The sequence below is a fragment of the Oncorhynchus mykiss genome, chromosome 22 (genome assembly GCF_057628025.1).
Source record: "Oncorhynchus mykiss isolate SJ-2025 chromosome 22, ASM5762802v1, whole genome shotgun sequence".
Taxonomy (NCBI): domain Eukaryota; kingdom Metazoa; phylum Chordata; class Actinopteri; order Salmoniformes; family Salmonidae; genus Oncorhynchus; species Oncorhynchus mykiss.
In genome coordinates, this window is record NC_143043.1 from 32,069,947 (window position 1) to 32,084,359 (window position 14,413).

Below are 14,413 nucleotides of genomic sequence, written 5' to 3' on the forward strand. Positions count from 1 at the left end.
AACACTCTCACACACACTCTCTATGTTCACTTTTTCTCTCACTCTCTCTGAAAGTATGGAATAAAAGACGTTTGAGGCAACAACAAAAAAAGGAGGTATGAAGTAAACAAGGGCAAAGGGGAGGAGACACATTTTTTTCTTTCTGTTGAGTCGGTCACAGTGTGTAAAGGGGCACTTACCTAAGAGCAGAGCCTGTTTGGGACCCACCCGGCTGGACTTGAGGATGAACTGGCACTGGGTGTCTGGAGGGAGACACTGGTCCAGCAGCATCACCCCCTGGCCCTCTGGAGAAGGAACTGCATCCTTCCCTCCACCACCTCCTCCATCCCGAATGTGACTCATCTTGATACTGAAAGGAAACTCGTGCCCTGAGAGGGTCAAGATGTTAGAGGTCAGGGTTCATGAGTCTCACTGGAGGTGTGACCAAGCCAGGTTTACAGTACGCCCAGCTAGTCTCTTATCTACCTCATCATTATGTCAATAACTGGAGGAAAATACCTCTTTGCGTAAAAAAACAAAAAAAACAGAGCAACTTTTGACTCCAGAGTAAAAGGTTGGAGAAGGTAAACTGGCATGTATTCATGGATGCCAAGGGAGGCCAGGCTTCCAGAAAAAAAATAGAAATAATTTGTTTCATAATTGTCCTTCTATTTGCAAGAGGCTGAATGTATCTCACACAGGAGAAAGCATCAGAGCGAGCGAAACAGCATCCTTCTGTCTCTCTACGTGTAGGCCATCTATCTGATGCTGTCTGGTCCAAACAAGTATGACATTGTTGCTACCTATCATAGCATTGAAGGCAAGGGAAGCTTACGAGCATCTGGCCTGCCTTGACAATTGATTCGGGTTTTTTTGCCAATAAACGAGCTAAACTGAGCAAGCTCAGCTGTGAATGGTCCTGACGCACCAAAAAAAGTGTCAAGGAAAGCCAGCTTGGATTTGGCATTACTCCTATCAAATCCCATTGAGAGAATACGTCAGTGACAAAAAATGTGAATTGTTGCATCTCGTTGTGTTGTTGTCCTCCGGTGGCTAGTTAGCCACCTGGCTAAAACTGTCCCTTTCCTAAATTAGCCATGGATGGAGATAGGGATTTGGACTTGTGGTTTAACTTAATTCTCCGTAATGGCCAATGATTATAACGCCGATTCTGATCCAACCATTAATTCATACATTGTTGTGCCCCTGGCCTGAGAGGATGGAAGTTCAATATGTAGCTAGATATAGAAGGCTAGTGTTAACTAGCGAACATTGCCCATGAATAGAAGCTAGACTAGCGAGCAAGCATTTTTGCCAGGTAGACTACGACAACAAAAAATAAAGGCATGTACTGTATGACAGAGTGATAGACCGTTTCTTCAACATGAAAGACAGGATGGCATTGGTGTTTTGCAGGTACTATTTAATGAAGCTGACAGTTGAGGACTTGTGAGGCGTCTGTTTCTCAAACTAGACACTCTAATGTACTTGTCCTCTTGCTCATCTGCGCACCGAGGCCTCCTACTCCGCTTTCTATTCTGGTTAGAGCCATTTTGCGCTGTTCTGTGAAGGGAGTAGTGCACAGCGTTGTACAAGATCTTCAGTTTCTTGCCAATTTCTCGCATGGAACAGCCTTCATTTCTCAGAACAAGAATAGACTGACGAGTTTCAGAAAAAAGTTATTTGTTTCTGGCCATTTTGAGCCTGTAATCGAACCCACAAATGCTGATGCTCCAGATACTCAACTAGTCTAAAGAAGGCCAGTTTTATTGCTTCTTTAAGCAGAACAACAGTTTTCAGCTGTGCTAACATAACTGAAAAAGGGTTTTCTAATGATCAATTAGCCTTTTAAAATGATAAACTTGGATTAGCTAATACAACGTGTCATTGGAACACAGAAGTGATGGTTGCTGATAATGGGCCTCTGTACGCCTATGTAGATATTCCATAAAAAATCTGCAGTTTCTAGCTACAATAGTCATTTACAACATTAACAATGTCTACACTGTATTTATGATCAATTTGATGTTATTTTAATGTACAATTTTTAAAATTTTCTTTCAAAAACAAGGACATTTTTAAGTGACCCCACTTTTGAACGGTAGTGTAGGTTGAGTAGGTACTGAGTACGTATTGTAAAAGTTTCCCTTGACCACTGACTAGGGTCAACTTGTACCGTAAACTAAACAAGAGAGATATGGCTGGGTTTAATGTGAGTGTAATGGGTTGTAGGGTAAAGGAGTTGAACTCACCAATGAGCGGGTAGGGGGAGTCATCTTTAATGGAGCTCACCCACAACTGGTGGTCTTTCACACAGCCCGAAATGCCAAACTGCTGTAGTGCCATTTGGATGACATCAGTGGTGCTGTCTGTATTACTTACAGCTAGAGTCTTAGCCTGGGGGAAGACAAAAACATTTGAAAAATGCACACACATGACGGAACACACACACACACACACCTGCACCCATACATAAACAGTACTTACATAAGCACAATTCCCAATGTCCTTTGCAAATATCTTCAGAGGAATGGTCTTGGGGTCATCCTTCTCTTTCTCTTCGTTTATTCGACTAGAGGAACGAAGGAGGAAGTTAGCATAAAAAACAATACCTTCTTTAACACAAGCAAGACTAAACACATTATTCAAGCCACTGAAGTCAAGCCATAGACTATTAGTATCAGAGGAAGTTATGAACAATATTGTCATCCGTCATTTCTGGTTACCTTTTGATGAGAAAAAGCCACTTCTCCTTGTGCTCCACAGAACTGCAGACAGACAGAGAGAGAGATAGAAAATGAAGTCGGATAACCAATATTATTTTTCTCATCTTCTCTCACATAACGTGTCCCTGTAAAACTGTATTTTTTCTATGAATTCCTGGTATCAAGGCATATAGTGTATTTGTGATATTGTATAACAACTAGCTCTCTGATAACGTGTCCCTGTAAAACTGTATTTTTTCTATGAATTCCTGGTATCAAGGCATATAGTGTATTTGTGATATTTTATAACAACTAGCTCTCTGTGGTCAGAGTATTTTTTTTTTTACTAGGAATATGACTCTGGTTGTGGTGCGGTGTTGGGATGATAATTTACTGTTCTAGTGGTTGTTCTTTTTCTGAGACAGTCCTGTACTGTACACTAAATTTCCTTTCGTACGGTACCCGGAGGCAAAGTCATTAATATCTGTCGGGTGATTGGTTGAGGATTCTTGGGTGCGTGACGTCACTCTGACCGCTCACCAAAACATGGCAAACAATTTCTTTCAACTCGGGTCTGAAACCAGTAGTAACCACGACATTGAATGACAGTTAACATAAAAATGACATATGAATCTGAAATTCTAACGCCCCAATAACATTGTCGCAGAGGAGGGCTTGCTATCAGCCGTTTTCTTATAAAACAGCTCAGATAGCAAAGTGCTACCTAAAGTTAGCTAGACTCGAGACCTCATGGGGACATAGGATTCAGGAGCCAGTGGGTTAGATATTATTCCACCATGGGCAACAACAACTGGCTACTAACTTGTTTTCAGACAAATATGTTCAACTCATCCAGTGACCAGCACATTTAGAAGGATAGCTATTGACTGAAATGTAGCTAGCTTACTGGCTAGCTAGCATGCTAGCTCACACTGTCCATGCAGTAGCCAAACTAGCTAGCTAGCTCACTAATCATGGATGCCAAGACACAGCTATCTAGAGCTTATGGGCACATAAGATACATTAGCCAACTGGTTAGACATGATTACATCATGGGCAACAATATCTGGTGACTAGTTCATATTCAGACAAATCATTTCAACTCATTTTTAGTTTACACACTGACCACCGCATTTAGGAGGATAGCTAATTACTGAAATGTAGTTAGCTATATCACTGGCCAGGCAGTAACTAATTGTGGACGCATTACCTATTCTTTGATACATTTTGGTTAACTTGCTCATACCAAGCATACCATCAAGCAACACATACCAGACCGTTTGTGGAAAGGTAAAAATAACTATTTGTGGGCTTGTTTTTTGAATGATCGGACAGTGAAACTAAAATAGGTTGGTCACTAGCTGGTGAGGCTTTCATTTATTTCCCAATTAATTTGGTGATCAAGCTGACGCTGCATTTCCCAAGTTGTTCGGTCAGTGCTAACTGCTCATTCCGGCAGCTAGCATGAATATTCATGTCCTTTCCCAGCCTTCCTACGGAAGGAAATTTTGCGTACATACTACATACTCAATGAGGATTTATTAAAGGGACATTCTCACTACATACAGTAAGCATGTGTGTGTGTGTGTGTGTGTGTGTGTGTGTGTGTGTGTGTGTGTGTGTGTGTACCTGAATGTGGCGACACAGTTGAAGGTAGGCCAGCCCATGACAAAGCTCCTGTCTAGACTGGTGCTGCCCTCACACACCTCCTCCATACAGCCTGCTGTCCACATCTCACACAATCGCACCTGAGCCTTCAGTTTAAAGTGTGTGGATGACCTGCAGCAAACATGAGAGGGTCACACACAGTTTAACACACAAGCATACACGCGCAGAATCACGTTTCTGAGCACATACATTTATTAATAGCCATGGTGGAATTCTCAACATTCCTACAGCAAACCTGCTGTATGTACACGTGTCTATGTCTGTGAACACCCCCGATACACACACACTTTCCTATCATACTCTTTTTAACCCAGAATGTAATAAAGCCAATTATAGCTGTCTCCACTATGTATGGGTCAGCTCCACCCAGAGGCACATGATGTTGAATATACAGTTGGTTGGAGAGAGAGGCCCTGTTTTGCTGCCACAACATCACAGCAATGTTGCATCAACACCCTGAAAATATCTGGAGCATTGCCTGAAGGTTGTGTTCTGGGTGGGGAGCCCCTCTGGCCCTGATGAGTGGTCTCTGATCTGGGCACGGCCTCAGATGGATTTAATTGGCTGAGAGGTAATTATAGGCCGGATAGAAACGATAGGAGGGGAGGGAGGGAGGGAAGTATAGGGCTCACAGTCCCGGGAGACAGGGTTTTAGACTTGAGTAGGGAAGAGAGGGATGGAATGCAGTTTTTAGCAGTTGCCTTCCGCTTTTTTGCTCCCCCCCCCCCCCCCTCTCACAGACACACACAGACTCACTTGGCCTTGGCGACGAGGAGTGTGTCAGTGAAGAGGAAGAGGTGTCTCTCCTGCGTCTGCAGGCCAGTCTTCAGCTGGGTGTGGGCGTGGGCCAGGAACACCCTGCCTGGGGAGAGGAACGCCTGCACCAGGGGACACGTCTCTGGGCTGACCGGAGACAGGCAGTTCTCCCTGTCAACACACATACATGTTAGAATAACCAGGTAAACACATCACATGGGGTTGGAACAACCAGTTCAACATACAGTAGAGGGATCATTTCAGGTTAGCTCCCAATGGGCGAATGGGTCAGGATGATTACTGTTTGTGGTCAGAGGGAGAGGAAGTGTGGGTCCCTTTGGTTGTGTAATTTATTTATTTTCTTCATTTATTTATTTCGCCTTTATTTAACCAGGTAGGCAAGTTGAGAACAAGTTCTCATTTACAATTGCGACCTGGCCAAGATAAAGCAAAGTAGTTCGACACATACAACAACACAGAGTTACACATGGAGTAAAACAAACATACAGTCAATAATACAGTAGAAAAATAAGTCTATTTACAATGTGAGCAAATAAGGTGAGATAAGGAAGGTAAATGCAAAAATAAGGCCATGGTGGCAAAGTAAATACAATATAGCAAGTAAACCACTGGAATGGTAGATTTGCAGTGAAGGAATGTGCAAAGTAGAGATAGAAATAATGGGGTGCAAAGAAGCAAAATAAATAAATACAGTAGGGGAAGAGGTAGTTGTTTGGGCTAAATTATAGATGGGCTATGTACAGGTGCAATAATATGTGAGCTGCTCTGACAGCTGGTTCTTAAAGCTAAGTGTTTTGAGAATAGTGTTTCCAGTTTCAGAGATTTTTGTAGTTCGTTCCAGTCATTGGCAGCATAGAACTGGAAGGAGAGGCGGCCGAAGGAAGAATTGGTTTTGGGGGTGACCAGAGAGATATACCCGCTAGAGCACGTGCTACAGGCGGGTGCTGCTATGGTGACCAGCGAGCTGAGATAAGGGGGGACTTTACCTAGCAGGTTCTTGTAGACGACCTGGAGCCAGTGGGTTTGGCGACGAGTGTGAAGCGAGGGCCAGCCAACGAGAGCATACAGATCGCAGTGGTGGGTAGTATATGGGGCTTTGGTGACAAAACGGATGGCACTGTGATAGACTGCATCCAATTTATTGAGTAGGGTGTTGGAGGCTATTTTGTAAATGACAACGCCGAAGTCGAGGATCGGTAGGATGGTCAGTTTTACAAGGGTATGTTTGGCAGCATGAGTGAAGGATGCTTTGTTGCGAAATAGGAAGCCAATTCTAGATTTAACTTTGGATTGAAGATGTTTGATGTGAGTCTGGAAGGAGAGTTTACAGTCTAACCAGACACCTAGGTATTTGTAGTTGTCCACATATTCTAAGTCAGAACCGAGTAGTGATGTTGGACGGGCGGGCAGGTGCAGGCAGCGATCGGTTGAAGAGCATGCATTTAGTTTGACTTGTATTTAAGAGCAATTGGGGGCCAAGGAAGGAGAGTTGTATGGCATTGAAGCTCGTCTGGAGGGTTGTTAACACAGTGTCCAAAGAAGGGCCAGAAGTATAAAGAATGGTGTCGTCTGCGTAGAGGTGGATCAGAGACTCACCAGCAGCAAGAGCGACATCATTGATGTATAAAGTGAAGAGAGTGAGTCCAAGAATTGAACCCTGTGGCACCCCCATAGAGACTGCCAGAGGCCCGGACAACAGGCCTTTCGATTTGACACACTGAACTCTATCAGAGAAGTAGTTGGTGAACGAGGCGAGGCAATCATTTGAGAAACCAAGGCTATCAAGTCTGCCGATGAGGATGTGGTGATTGACAGAGTCGAAAGCCTTGGCTAGGTCAATGAATACGTCTGCACAGTATTGTTTCTTATCGATGGCGGTTAAGATATCGTTTCGGACCTTGAGCGTGGCTGAGGTGCACCCATGACCAGCTCTGAAACCAGATTGCATAGCGGAGAAGGTATGGTGGGATTCGAAATGGTCGGTAATCTGTTTGTTGACTTGGCTTTCGAAGACCTCATAAAAGGCAGGGTAGGATAGATATAGGTCTGTAGCAGTTTGGGTCAAGAGTGTTCCCCCCCTTTTGAAGAGGGGGATGACCGCAGCTGCTTTCCAATCTTTGGGAATGAATGAACCCAGTGCTCCCTATAGGCATTCCCAATGACCTCCTAGTCTCATTTTAACAAGGTTATCCACTTCCTCAGCTAGGGCTTACATAGCCTTACAGCCCTGGTGTATGTATAGAGTGGCGATCTGAGCTGTGACATTAGACAGATGGTGTTATCCTCGTGTGGCTGGGATAATGTAATTTGTAAAATAATGTCAAAGACAAAGACCAAGGCACTTCAGACAGTCAGTCTTCCATTAGTTAATTCTTTACAGTAGGTAACTGATTAATTACACAAGTCAATGGGAAAGGTACAGTATCTGTGTTTTTGAATGACTATGCATGTGGAGGGATATTCCATGGCAAGCTTTTGGTGCTTCCCAGTGTTGGGAGGGAACTGTTTGAAGGGAATTCTCTTGGGTTGGGGACTAAGATTTTTTTATATATTTTTTTTACCTTTATTTAACTAGGCAAGTCAGTTAAGAACAAATTCTTATTTTCAATGACAACCTAGGAACAGTGCTGCATTGTTCAGGGGCAGAACGGCAGATTCTTACCTTGTCAGCTCGGGGATTCAATCTTGCAACATTTCGGTTGCTTTTCCAATGCTCTAACCACTAGGCTACCTGCCGCCCCTAATGGGTGATGATGGGTGTGTGTGCACCCGTTTGTGTGTACATGCATGTGTGGCTGATTTGCTCAGTTGGTAGAGCATGGTGCTTGCAACGTCAGGGTTGTGGGTTCGATTCCCACAGGGGACCAGTATGAAAAATTATGAAAATGTATCCATTCACTATGTAATTCGCTCTTGATAAGATTGTCTGATAAATACCTACAATGTAAATGTAATGCTGACAAAGAGGAGGGAGTCAATCATCTCCTTCAGTCTTTATTAAACACAACACATTTTGCATGGCTAAACACTGGACTACTGTTAAGGTCCACTACATTTCCTGCTCGTTGAATATCTCATTCCAAAATCATGGTATTAATATGTAGTTTGTTCCACCTTTGCTGGTATGACAACCTCCACCCTTCTCGGAAGGCTTTCCAATAGATGTTGGAAGATTGCTGCGGAGACTTGCTACCATTCAGCCACAAGATCATTAGTGAGGTTGGGCAGTGATGTTGGGCAATTAGGCCTTCCTTGAAGTCGGTGTTCCATTTCATCCCAAAGGTGTTCGATGGGGTTGAGGTCTCTGTGCAGGCCAGTCAAGTTATTAAACACCGATCGAAAAAAACAGCCTTACACCACTCCAGCCGACGCTTGGTAATCTTAGGCTTGTGTGCGGCTGCTCGGGCCATGGAAACCCATTTCATGAAGCTCCCGACAAACGGTTCTTGTGCTGACGTTGCTTCCAGAGGCAGTTTGGAATTTGGTAGTGAGTATTGCAAACGAGGAAAGATGATTTTTACCTGCTTTTACCTGCTTCAGCACTCAGCCACTTCACGGCTGAGCAGTTATTGCTCCTAGATGTTTCCACTTCACAATAACAGCACTTACAGTTGACCGGGGCAGCTCTAGCCAAGCAGAATTTGGAAGAACTGACTTGTTGGAAAGGTGACATCCTATGACGATGCCACGTTGAAAGTCACTGAGTTCTTCAATATGGGCCATTCTACTGCCCATGCTTGTCTATGGAGATTGCACGGCTGTGTGCTCAATTTTATACACCTGTTAGCAACGGGTGTGGCTGAAATAGCCAAATCCACTCACTTGAAGGGGTGTCTACATACTTTTGGCCATGTTGTGTATATACATGTACGTGTGAGTTAGCCACAGATCAGTAGATAGGGTTTATCAAACACACTATTAGAAAATACACTATATATACAAACGTATGTGGACACCCCTTCAAATTAGTTGATTCGGCTATTTCAGCCACACCCGTTGCTCAAGCACACAGCCATGCAATCTTCATAAACAAACAGGAGAAATAATGGCCTAGGGCTGTTTTTCATGGTTCAGGCTAGAACCCCTTAGTTCCAGTAAAGGGAAATCTTAACGGTACAGCATACAATGACATTCTAGACGATTCTGTGCTTTCAACTTCGTGGCCACAGTTGGATGCCCCCATGCACAAAGCGAGGTCCATTCTGAAATGGTTTGTCGAGAACAGTGTGGAAGAACTTGACTGGCCTGCACAGAGCCCTGACCTCAATCCCATCGAACACCTTTGGGATGAATTGGAACGCAGACTGCAAGCCAGGCCTAATCGCCCAACATCATTGCCCAACCTTACTAATGTTCTTGTGGCTGAATGGAAGCAAGTCCCCGTAGCAATGTTCCAACATCTAGTGTAAAGCCTTCCCAGAAGAGCGGAGGCTGTTATAGCAGCAAAGGGGGGGACCAACTCCATACTAATGCCCATGATTTAAGAATGAGATGTTCGATGAGCAGCTGTCCACATACTTTTGGTCATGTAGTGTATATCCACTTGAACAAGAGAATAACTTTTCCTGGATATTATTATTATTAGAATATCAAGAAGATGTGTGTGTTAACTTTGGAAGGGACAACTTGTCCAAGAGCGGGAAGAGAACAATGACAGTCATCCGATCATGAAAAACACAGAAATACACAGATATAACCACTGTATCAGGTTCTAGAGAAAGATACATCTTCCTGAATGATGTCAATATCTGCCATGGGCAAGTACAGCAGATGGAACAAGTTGTCATTTATACGGGGAACAAAGGAAATCGTTGCAGGGCTCTGTCCTTTCCTGTTTACATCAGGCTGTGAGATCCGATTCTCAGCTCACATTCAAGAGATAATGACCCTGTACACACACACACACACCCATCATCTTGACCCCCAACCCCAGAGAATTCCATTCAAACAGTTCCCTCCCAACACTTGGAAGCACCAAAAGCTTGCCATGGAATATCCCTCCACATGCATATTCCATAGTCAGTCAAAAACACATACCTTTCCCATTGACTCGTGTAATTAATCAGTTATGTACTGTCAGTAATTAACTAACGGAAGACTGACTGACTCTGAAGTACCTTGGTCTTTTTACAACTCTTTTTATTCCAAAAAGAACGAGGGAACTAGAAAACCAATTCAATCACAGACTAAGGTCTTCAGTTTGCTATTGACTCATTGCTTCTGGATGACTTTTAAAGGCAGAAACCATGATTCAAAACCAGGTTGGAATTTGTAGGAGGGAAAATTGGGGAGGTTCATATCCTCGTACCCCCCTAAAAATTCTGGAATATAACCGTAATCAACACCATAACAGACAAAAGATGAGCTTCAACGCGATATTATAATTAGATTTTTATTTATTTAACCTTTATTTAACTGGGCAAGTCAGTTGAGAACAAATTCTTATTTACAATGACGGCCTACCAAAAGGCCTCCTGCGGGGACGGGGGCTGGGATAATATATAAACATAGGACCATATCACCTTCTTCTCTACATGCTTTTCTTAATATATCTGGGAAATGCCTATGTCATAGAACCCCCACACACACAGAACACCTTCCTGTAATATCTCTCCCTGGCTCTCTCCCTCTATAAAGATACCAGACTTCCATATTCAGCCCCCCTCCCCCTGAATGGTTGATTGGCAGCTGAGCTCCTGGTCCACTGAAGCTGATGGATGACTGACTAACAATCCCATTGTGTCATGTGATGTTGATAAATTGGGCATAGAGGCCGTTTGCATCTACACACCACATATACATGGCCATCTTTGTTAGGGAACAGTCCTGTGGAGCGAGATGTTGACTTTTCATAGACAATGCTTGTTGTTTATTCTCGGGGGGCTGCTGTGGGATAAGGTCTCTAAACCCAACCCTGGGAGACAACAGCACAACACAGCATACTAATGTCCCAGCATGCCTTTAGGGAGAGAATGGTGAATATTGATGAGCCCTACTAGCCAAACAGAATGCCTAATGAGTGGCACCACCCTCTTATCTAAGCCTGGTAATTGCCAGGGACCTCACAATACGATATTATCAATACATTCTCATGATTGACATGATTCTGTATGTTTTGAGATTCGATCCTGCGATTATATTGTGATTTGATGTTCCATACATATTGCTCACTATATGACTGCTGCAGAGAGACAAGAGGGGGCATTATACTTTTGGGGGCCTCAGTCATGTTGGCTCACTATTTAAAAAGAAGATGGAGAACAAGCTATAGGATGAAAAATACTGGAGTTTTGGCGCAGGTACAGCCGACTATCTCAAGCTAGCGCTATCTAGCAAAATCAACAACTACAAATCAATACTTGGAGTAAAAGTATCTACATAATATTGTCCAAAATAATATCACGATATGTAAATATCCCTATTCACCTCCATTACTACTTATCCTGATTATGGTCACACTGGCTTTCTGTAGTCTCTCTCTTTCTCACACACACACGCAAACACACGGAGGTGGGGTGTGTCAAGGTTACTGGAGGCTGCTGCCAGGAGATGAGGTCGCCCTGGTCCAGATGTGTGTTGTAACCAGACCAAGAGGACATGTCCCTCAGATGACACACCCACACCCCTGTTCTATCAACATCTTAACTCCCCTTGTGTTTTGATGGGACGAAGATTTTCTGTAGCTCAGCGAAAAGCTCTAGAATGATACTCGTGCACTGCATCCCCTAGGCAGACATTATACATCCATATATAACACTGTCCTTTTGCTTTGCTCTAGTTAACATATGTGTGTTTGTGTGTGTGTGTACTGCTGTCTGCCTGTCATCTCCACTCCAACAATAAATGGCCAACAGCTCTCCTGCATATTTCAACACATTTGTTATTGAGGCCCAGCGACCAATATCTTTCAATTTATTATCAATTTGTCTGCACCTGTCCAACCCCAAGTAGTGCTTGACTTATCTTAGGGGCACAAAAAGTTTTGTAGGTTATGACAACAATCTAAGGGAAAAGCAAATTAATTGCAACCCCTTGTCAAGAGACAGGAAGGGGGGACTTTACACAAATCTCATTGACTTATGTAATGTTTGAACTTTGACCGGGTGATGAAATCAAACAGTGTGTTTGGACCTGATGGTGTGTGTGTTGCATGTCTCAGAAACAAGTATTAGCAATAGCTTGACTTCTCCTCCAGTCAAACACTGTCCAAACCAACACCAGTGACACTCTGCAAAGTGGTGTGATTGACGGCGTAGTGTGTGTGTGTTAGCCGTCCTGTCAACTCACGGTGAAAGACCTAAGTCGAAGTGCACAAGGCACCAATACACTGCTGCCAATTCTCCATGGTTACGTCTTGAATGAAGACATCACTACTGACATGGATTTATAATCCACACTATCTGACCGAGGGGACTACACTCACTTCTCACGCACGCACGCACGCACACGCACACACACCTCTCTTTGGTTCACAATCTTTCCTTATCTAATATGAGTCATCTAGTGTATCCAGTGACTCATAGAGTGGACCCCGTAGCAGGGGAGATGGGGTCTTATAAAAATAACATCAGTGTGATCTTTCCAAAACTCACTTCATGGTTTTAATAGAAAGCAAGGGCAACAGACCTTGTCTCTCATACATATGGTAGAAGGAGTTCTGGAGGGTGCCATGGTTGTTGAGAATGAGGAGGTAGAATATGGAAGGACAAATGGAGGCATGTACTGTACATGCATAAGTTTTAGTGTGGACAATGACTATAGTGAATATGTATAGATTGCATATAACTCCAGCTGTAGAAGGTAGTAAATGACTCCATGTGATTGGGAATAATATGAGAAATGAAGCACTGTCTTATAAAACTCTCCATATCAGGAAATGTCTCCTGCATGGTGACACGGTGGCTGGTGGCCATTAAAAACAGGGTCATTATTGCTAAAACTACGTTAAGTTTATAATATTCCCCTCCTCCCATATCCATTTCACTGCTGCAGGCCATATTGTGCTGTGCCTCAGTAGGGACTGACTGTAGCCCTGGAGTGGTAAAGCTGGAGCAGAGTGAGGCGACTTCTAGATGAGGTGAAAGGGGGAGGGGTGACGTAAGTGCCTGAGCGAAAGGACAGAGTCACCACACAGAAACTCTAGGCTTGATGATAAAAGCAGGCAGGAATCACCTGGGCCAGCAAAGAATTTATAGCAGAGTAGTGTGTTTCCCTGAAGAAAAGTAAATCATTTGGAGAGAGAGACAGAGAAAAATAGAGAAAGAGATAGATCGAGAGAAAGAGAGACAGACAGAGAGAGAGACAGACAAAGAAAGAGAGAGGGAATGCGTAGATTAGTGAGTTGAAGAGAGAGAGAGAGAGAGATGTCTTCATCTCATCCAACACGCCTCGCTTCCCTGACCTTTAACTTCTCCCCACTGTGAATCACATGATAGCACCATGCCACCTCTAGCACCATGCCACGCTCTCTGGACAAGCCCTTCCCTGGAGAACCCCCTTGACCCTGGTGACCCCCGTCATTCTCTGCACCTCCTGACAAGGAGTTAGAGGTCAAGGCTTAGAGCATTAACCCAGTCTCCTTCGCTCCTGAGAATGTCTCCACCACAGACACTCTCACTAAGTGTCTGCAATTCGCTTGCTCTCTCTCTCACACTCACACTTTCTCTCTACACTCAGACACACAATACCTCCAGCCACGAGAGCAATGAACCATTAAAGCGTCAACAGCGTTCAGCTCAACACTCCTATGTGGTCCAGTTTCACACAACATGCTCCAGCTCAGCCTACACTAACTGAGTAAACAGTTAGCACTAGAAAACACATAAACATGTCCAATAACACCAGGACAGGACAAGGTTTCTCTACTCTAGTCTCTCTAACTCTGCAATAATGTTAGTTTGGTGTGTAAGATATTACATTTCCAAGTTCTAATGTCACATACATAAGTACAGTGAAATGCCTTTCTTGCAAGCTCTAAACCCAACAATGCAGTAATCAATGACAATGTAATACTAAAAATAACAAGGTAGGACAAAAACACACAAGAAATAAAAATAAGTAGAACATGATAAGGTAAGTAAGCATACCATATTATACAGGTCAGTTCCAGTACCACATTTTATTTATTTATTTATTTATTTATTTTTTCACCTTTATTTAACCAGGTAGGCCAGTTGAGAACAAGTTCTCATTTACGACTGCGACCTGGCCAAGATAGAGCAAAGCAGTGTGACAAAAACCTCAACACAGAGTTACACATGGGATAAACAAACGTACAGTCAATA

The 14,413-nt window shown here is 43.5% G+C and overlaps 1 protein-coding gene across 2 annotated transcripts in view; it reads right to left on the bottom strand.

Moving 5' to 3' along the window:
• The window catches only part of LOC110502078 (rho GTPase-activating protein 20), a 107,054-nt gene that overhangs the window by 13,890 nt on the left and 78,751 nt on the right, over window positions 1–14,413 (bottom strand). For both annotated transcript variants that reach the window (XM_036958999.2, XM_036958998.2), the window contains exons 3-8: window positions 5,109–5,279; window positions 4,314–4,463; window positions 2,706–2,747; window positions 2,467–2,551; window positions 2,232–2,376; window positions 180–368 (exon numbers count right to left, since the gene is read on the bottom strand). In XM_036958999.2, coding sequence (XP_036814894.1) covers window positions 180–368; window positions 2,232–2,376; window positions 2,467–2,551; window positions 2,706–2,747; window positions 4,314–4,463; window positions 5,109–5,279 — 782 coding nt within the window. The remainder of the gene's footprint in view (window positions 1–179; window positions 369–2,231; window positions 2,377–2,466; window positions 2,552–2,705; window positions 2,748–4,313; window positions 4,464–5,108; window positions 5,280–14,413) is intronic.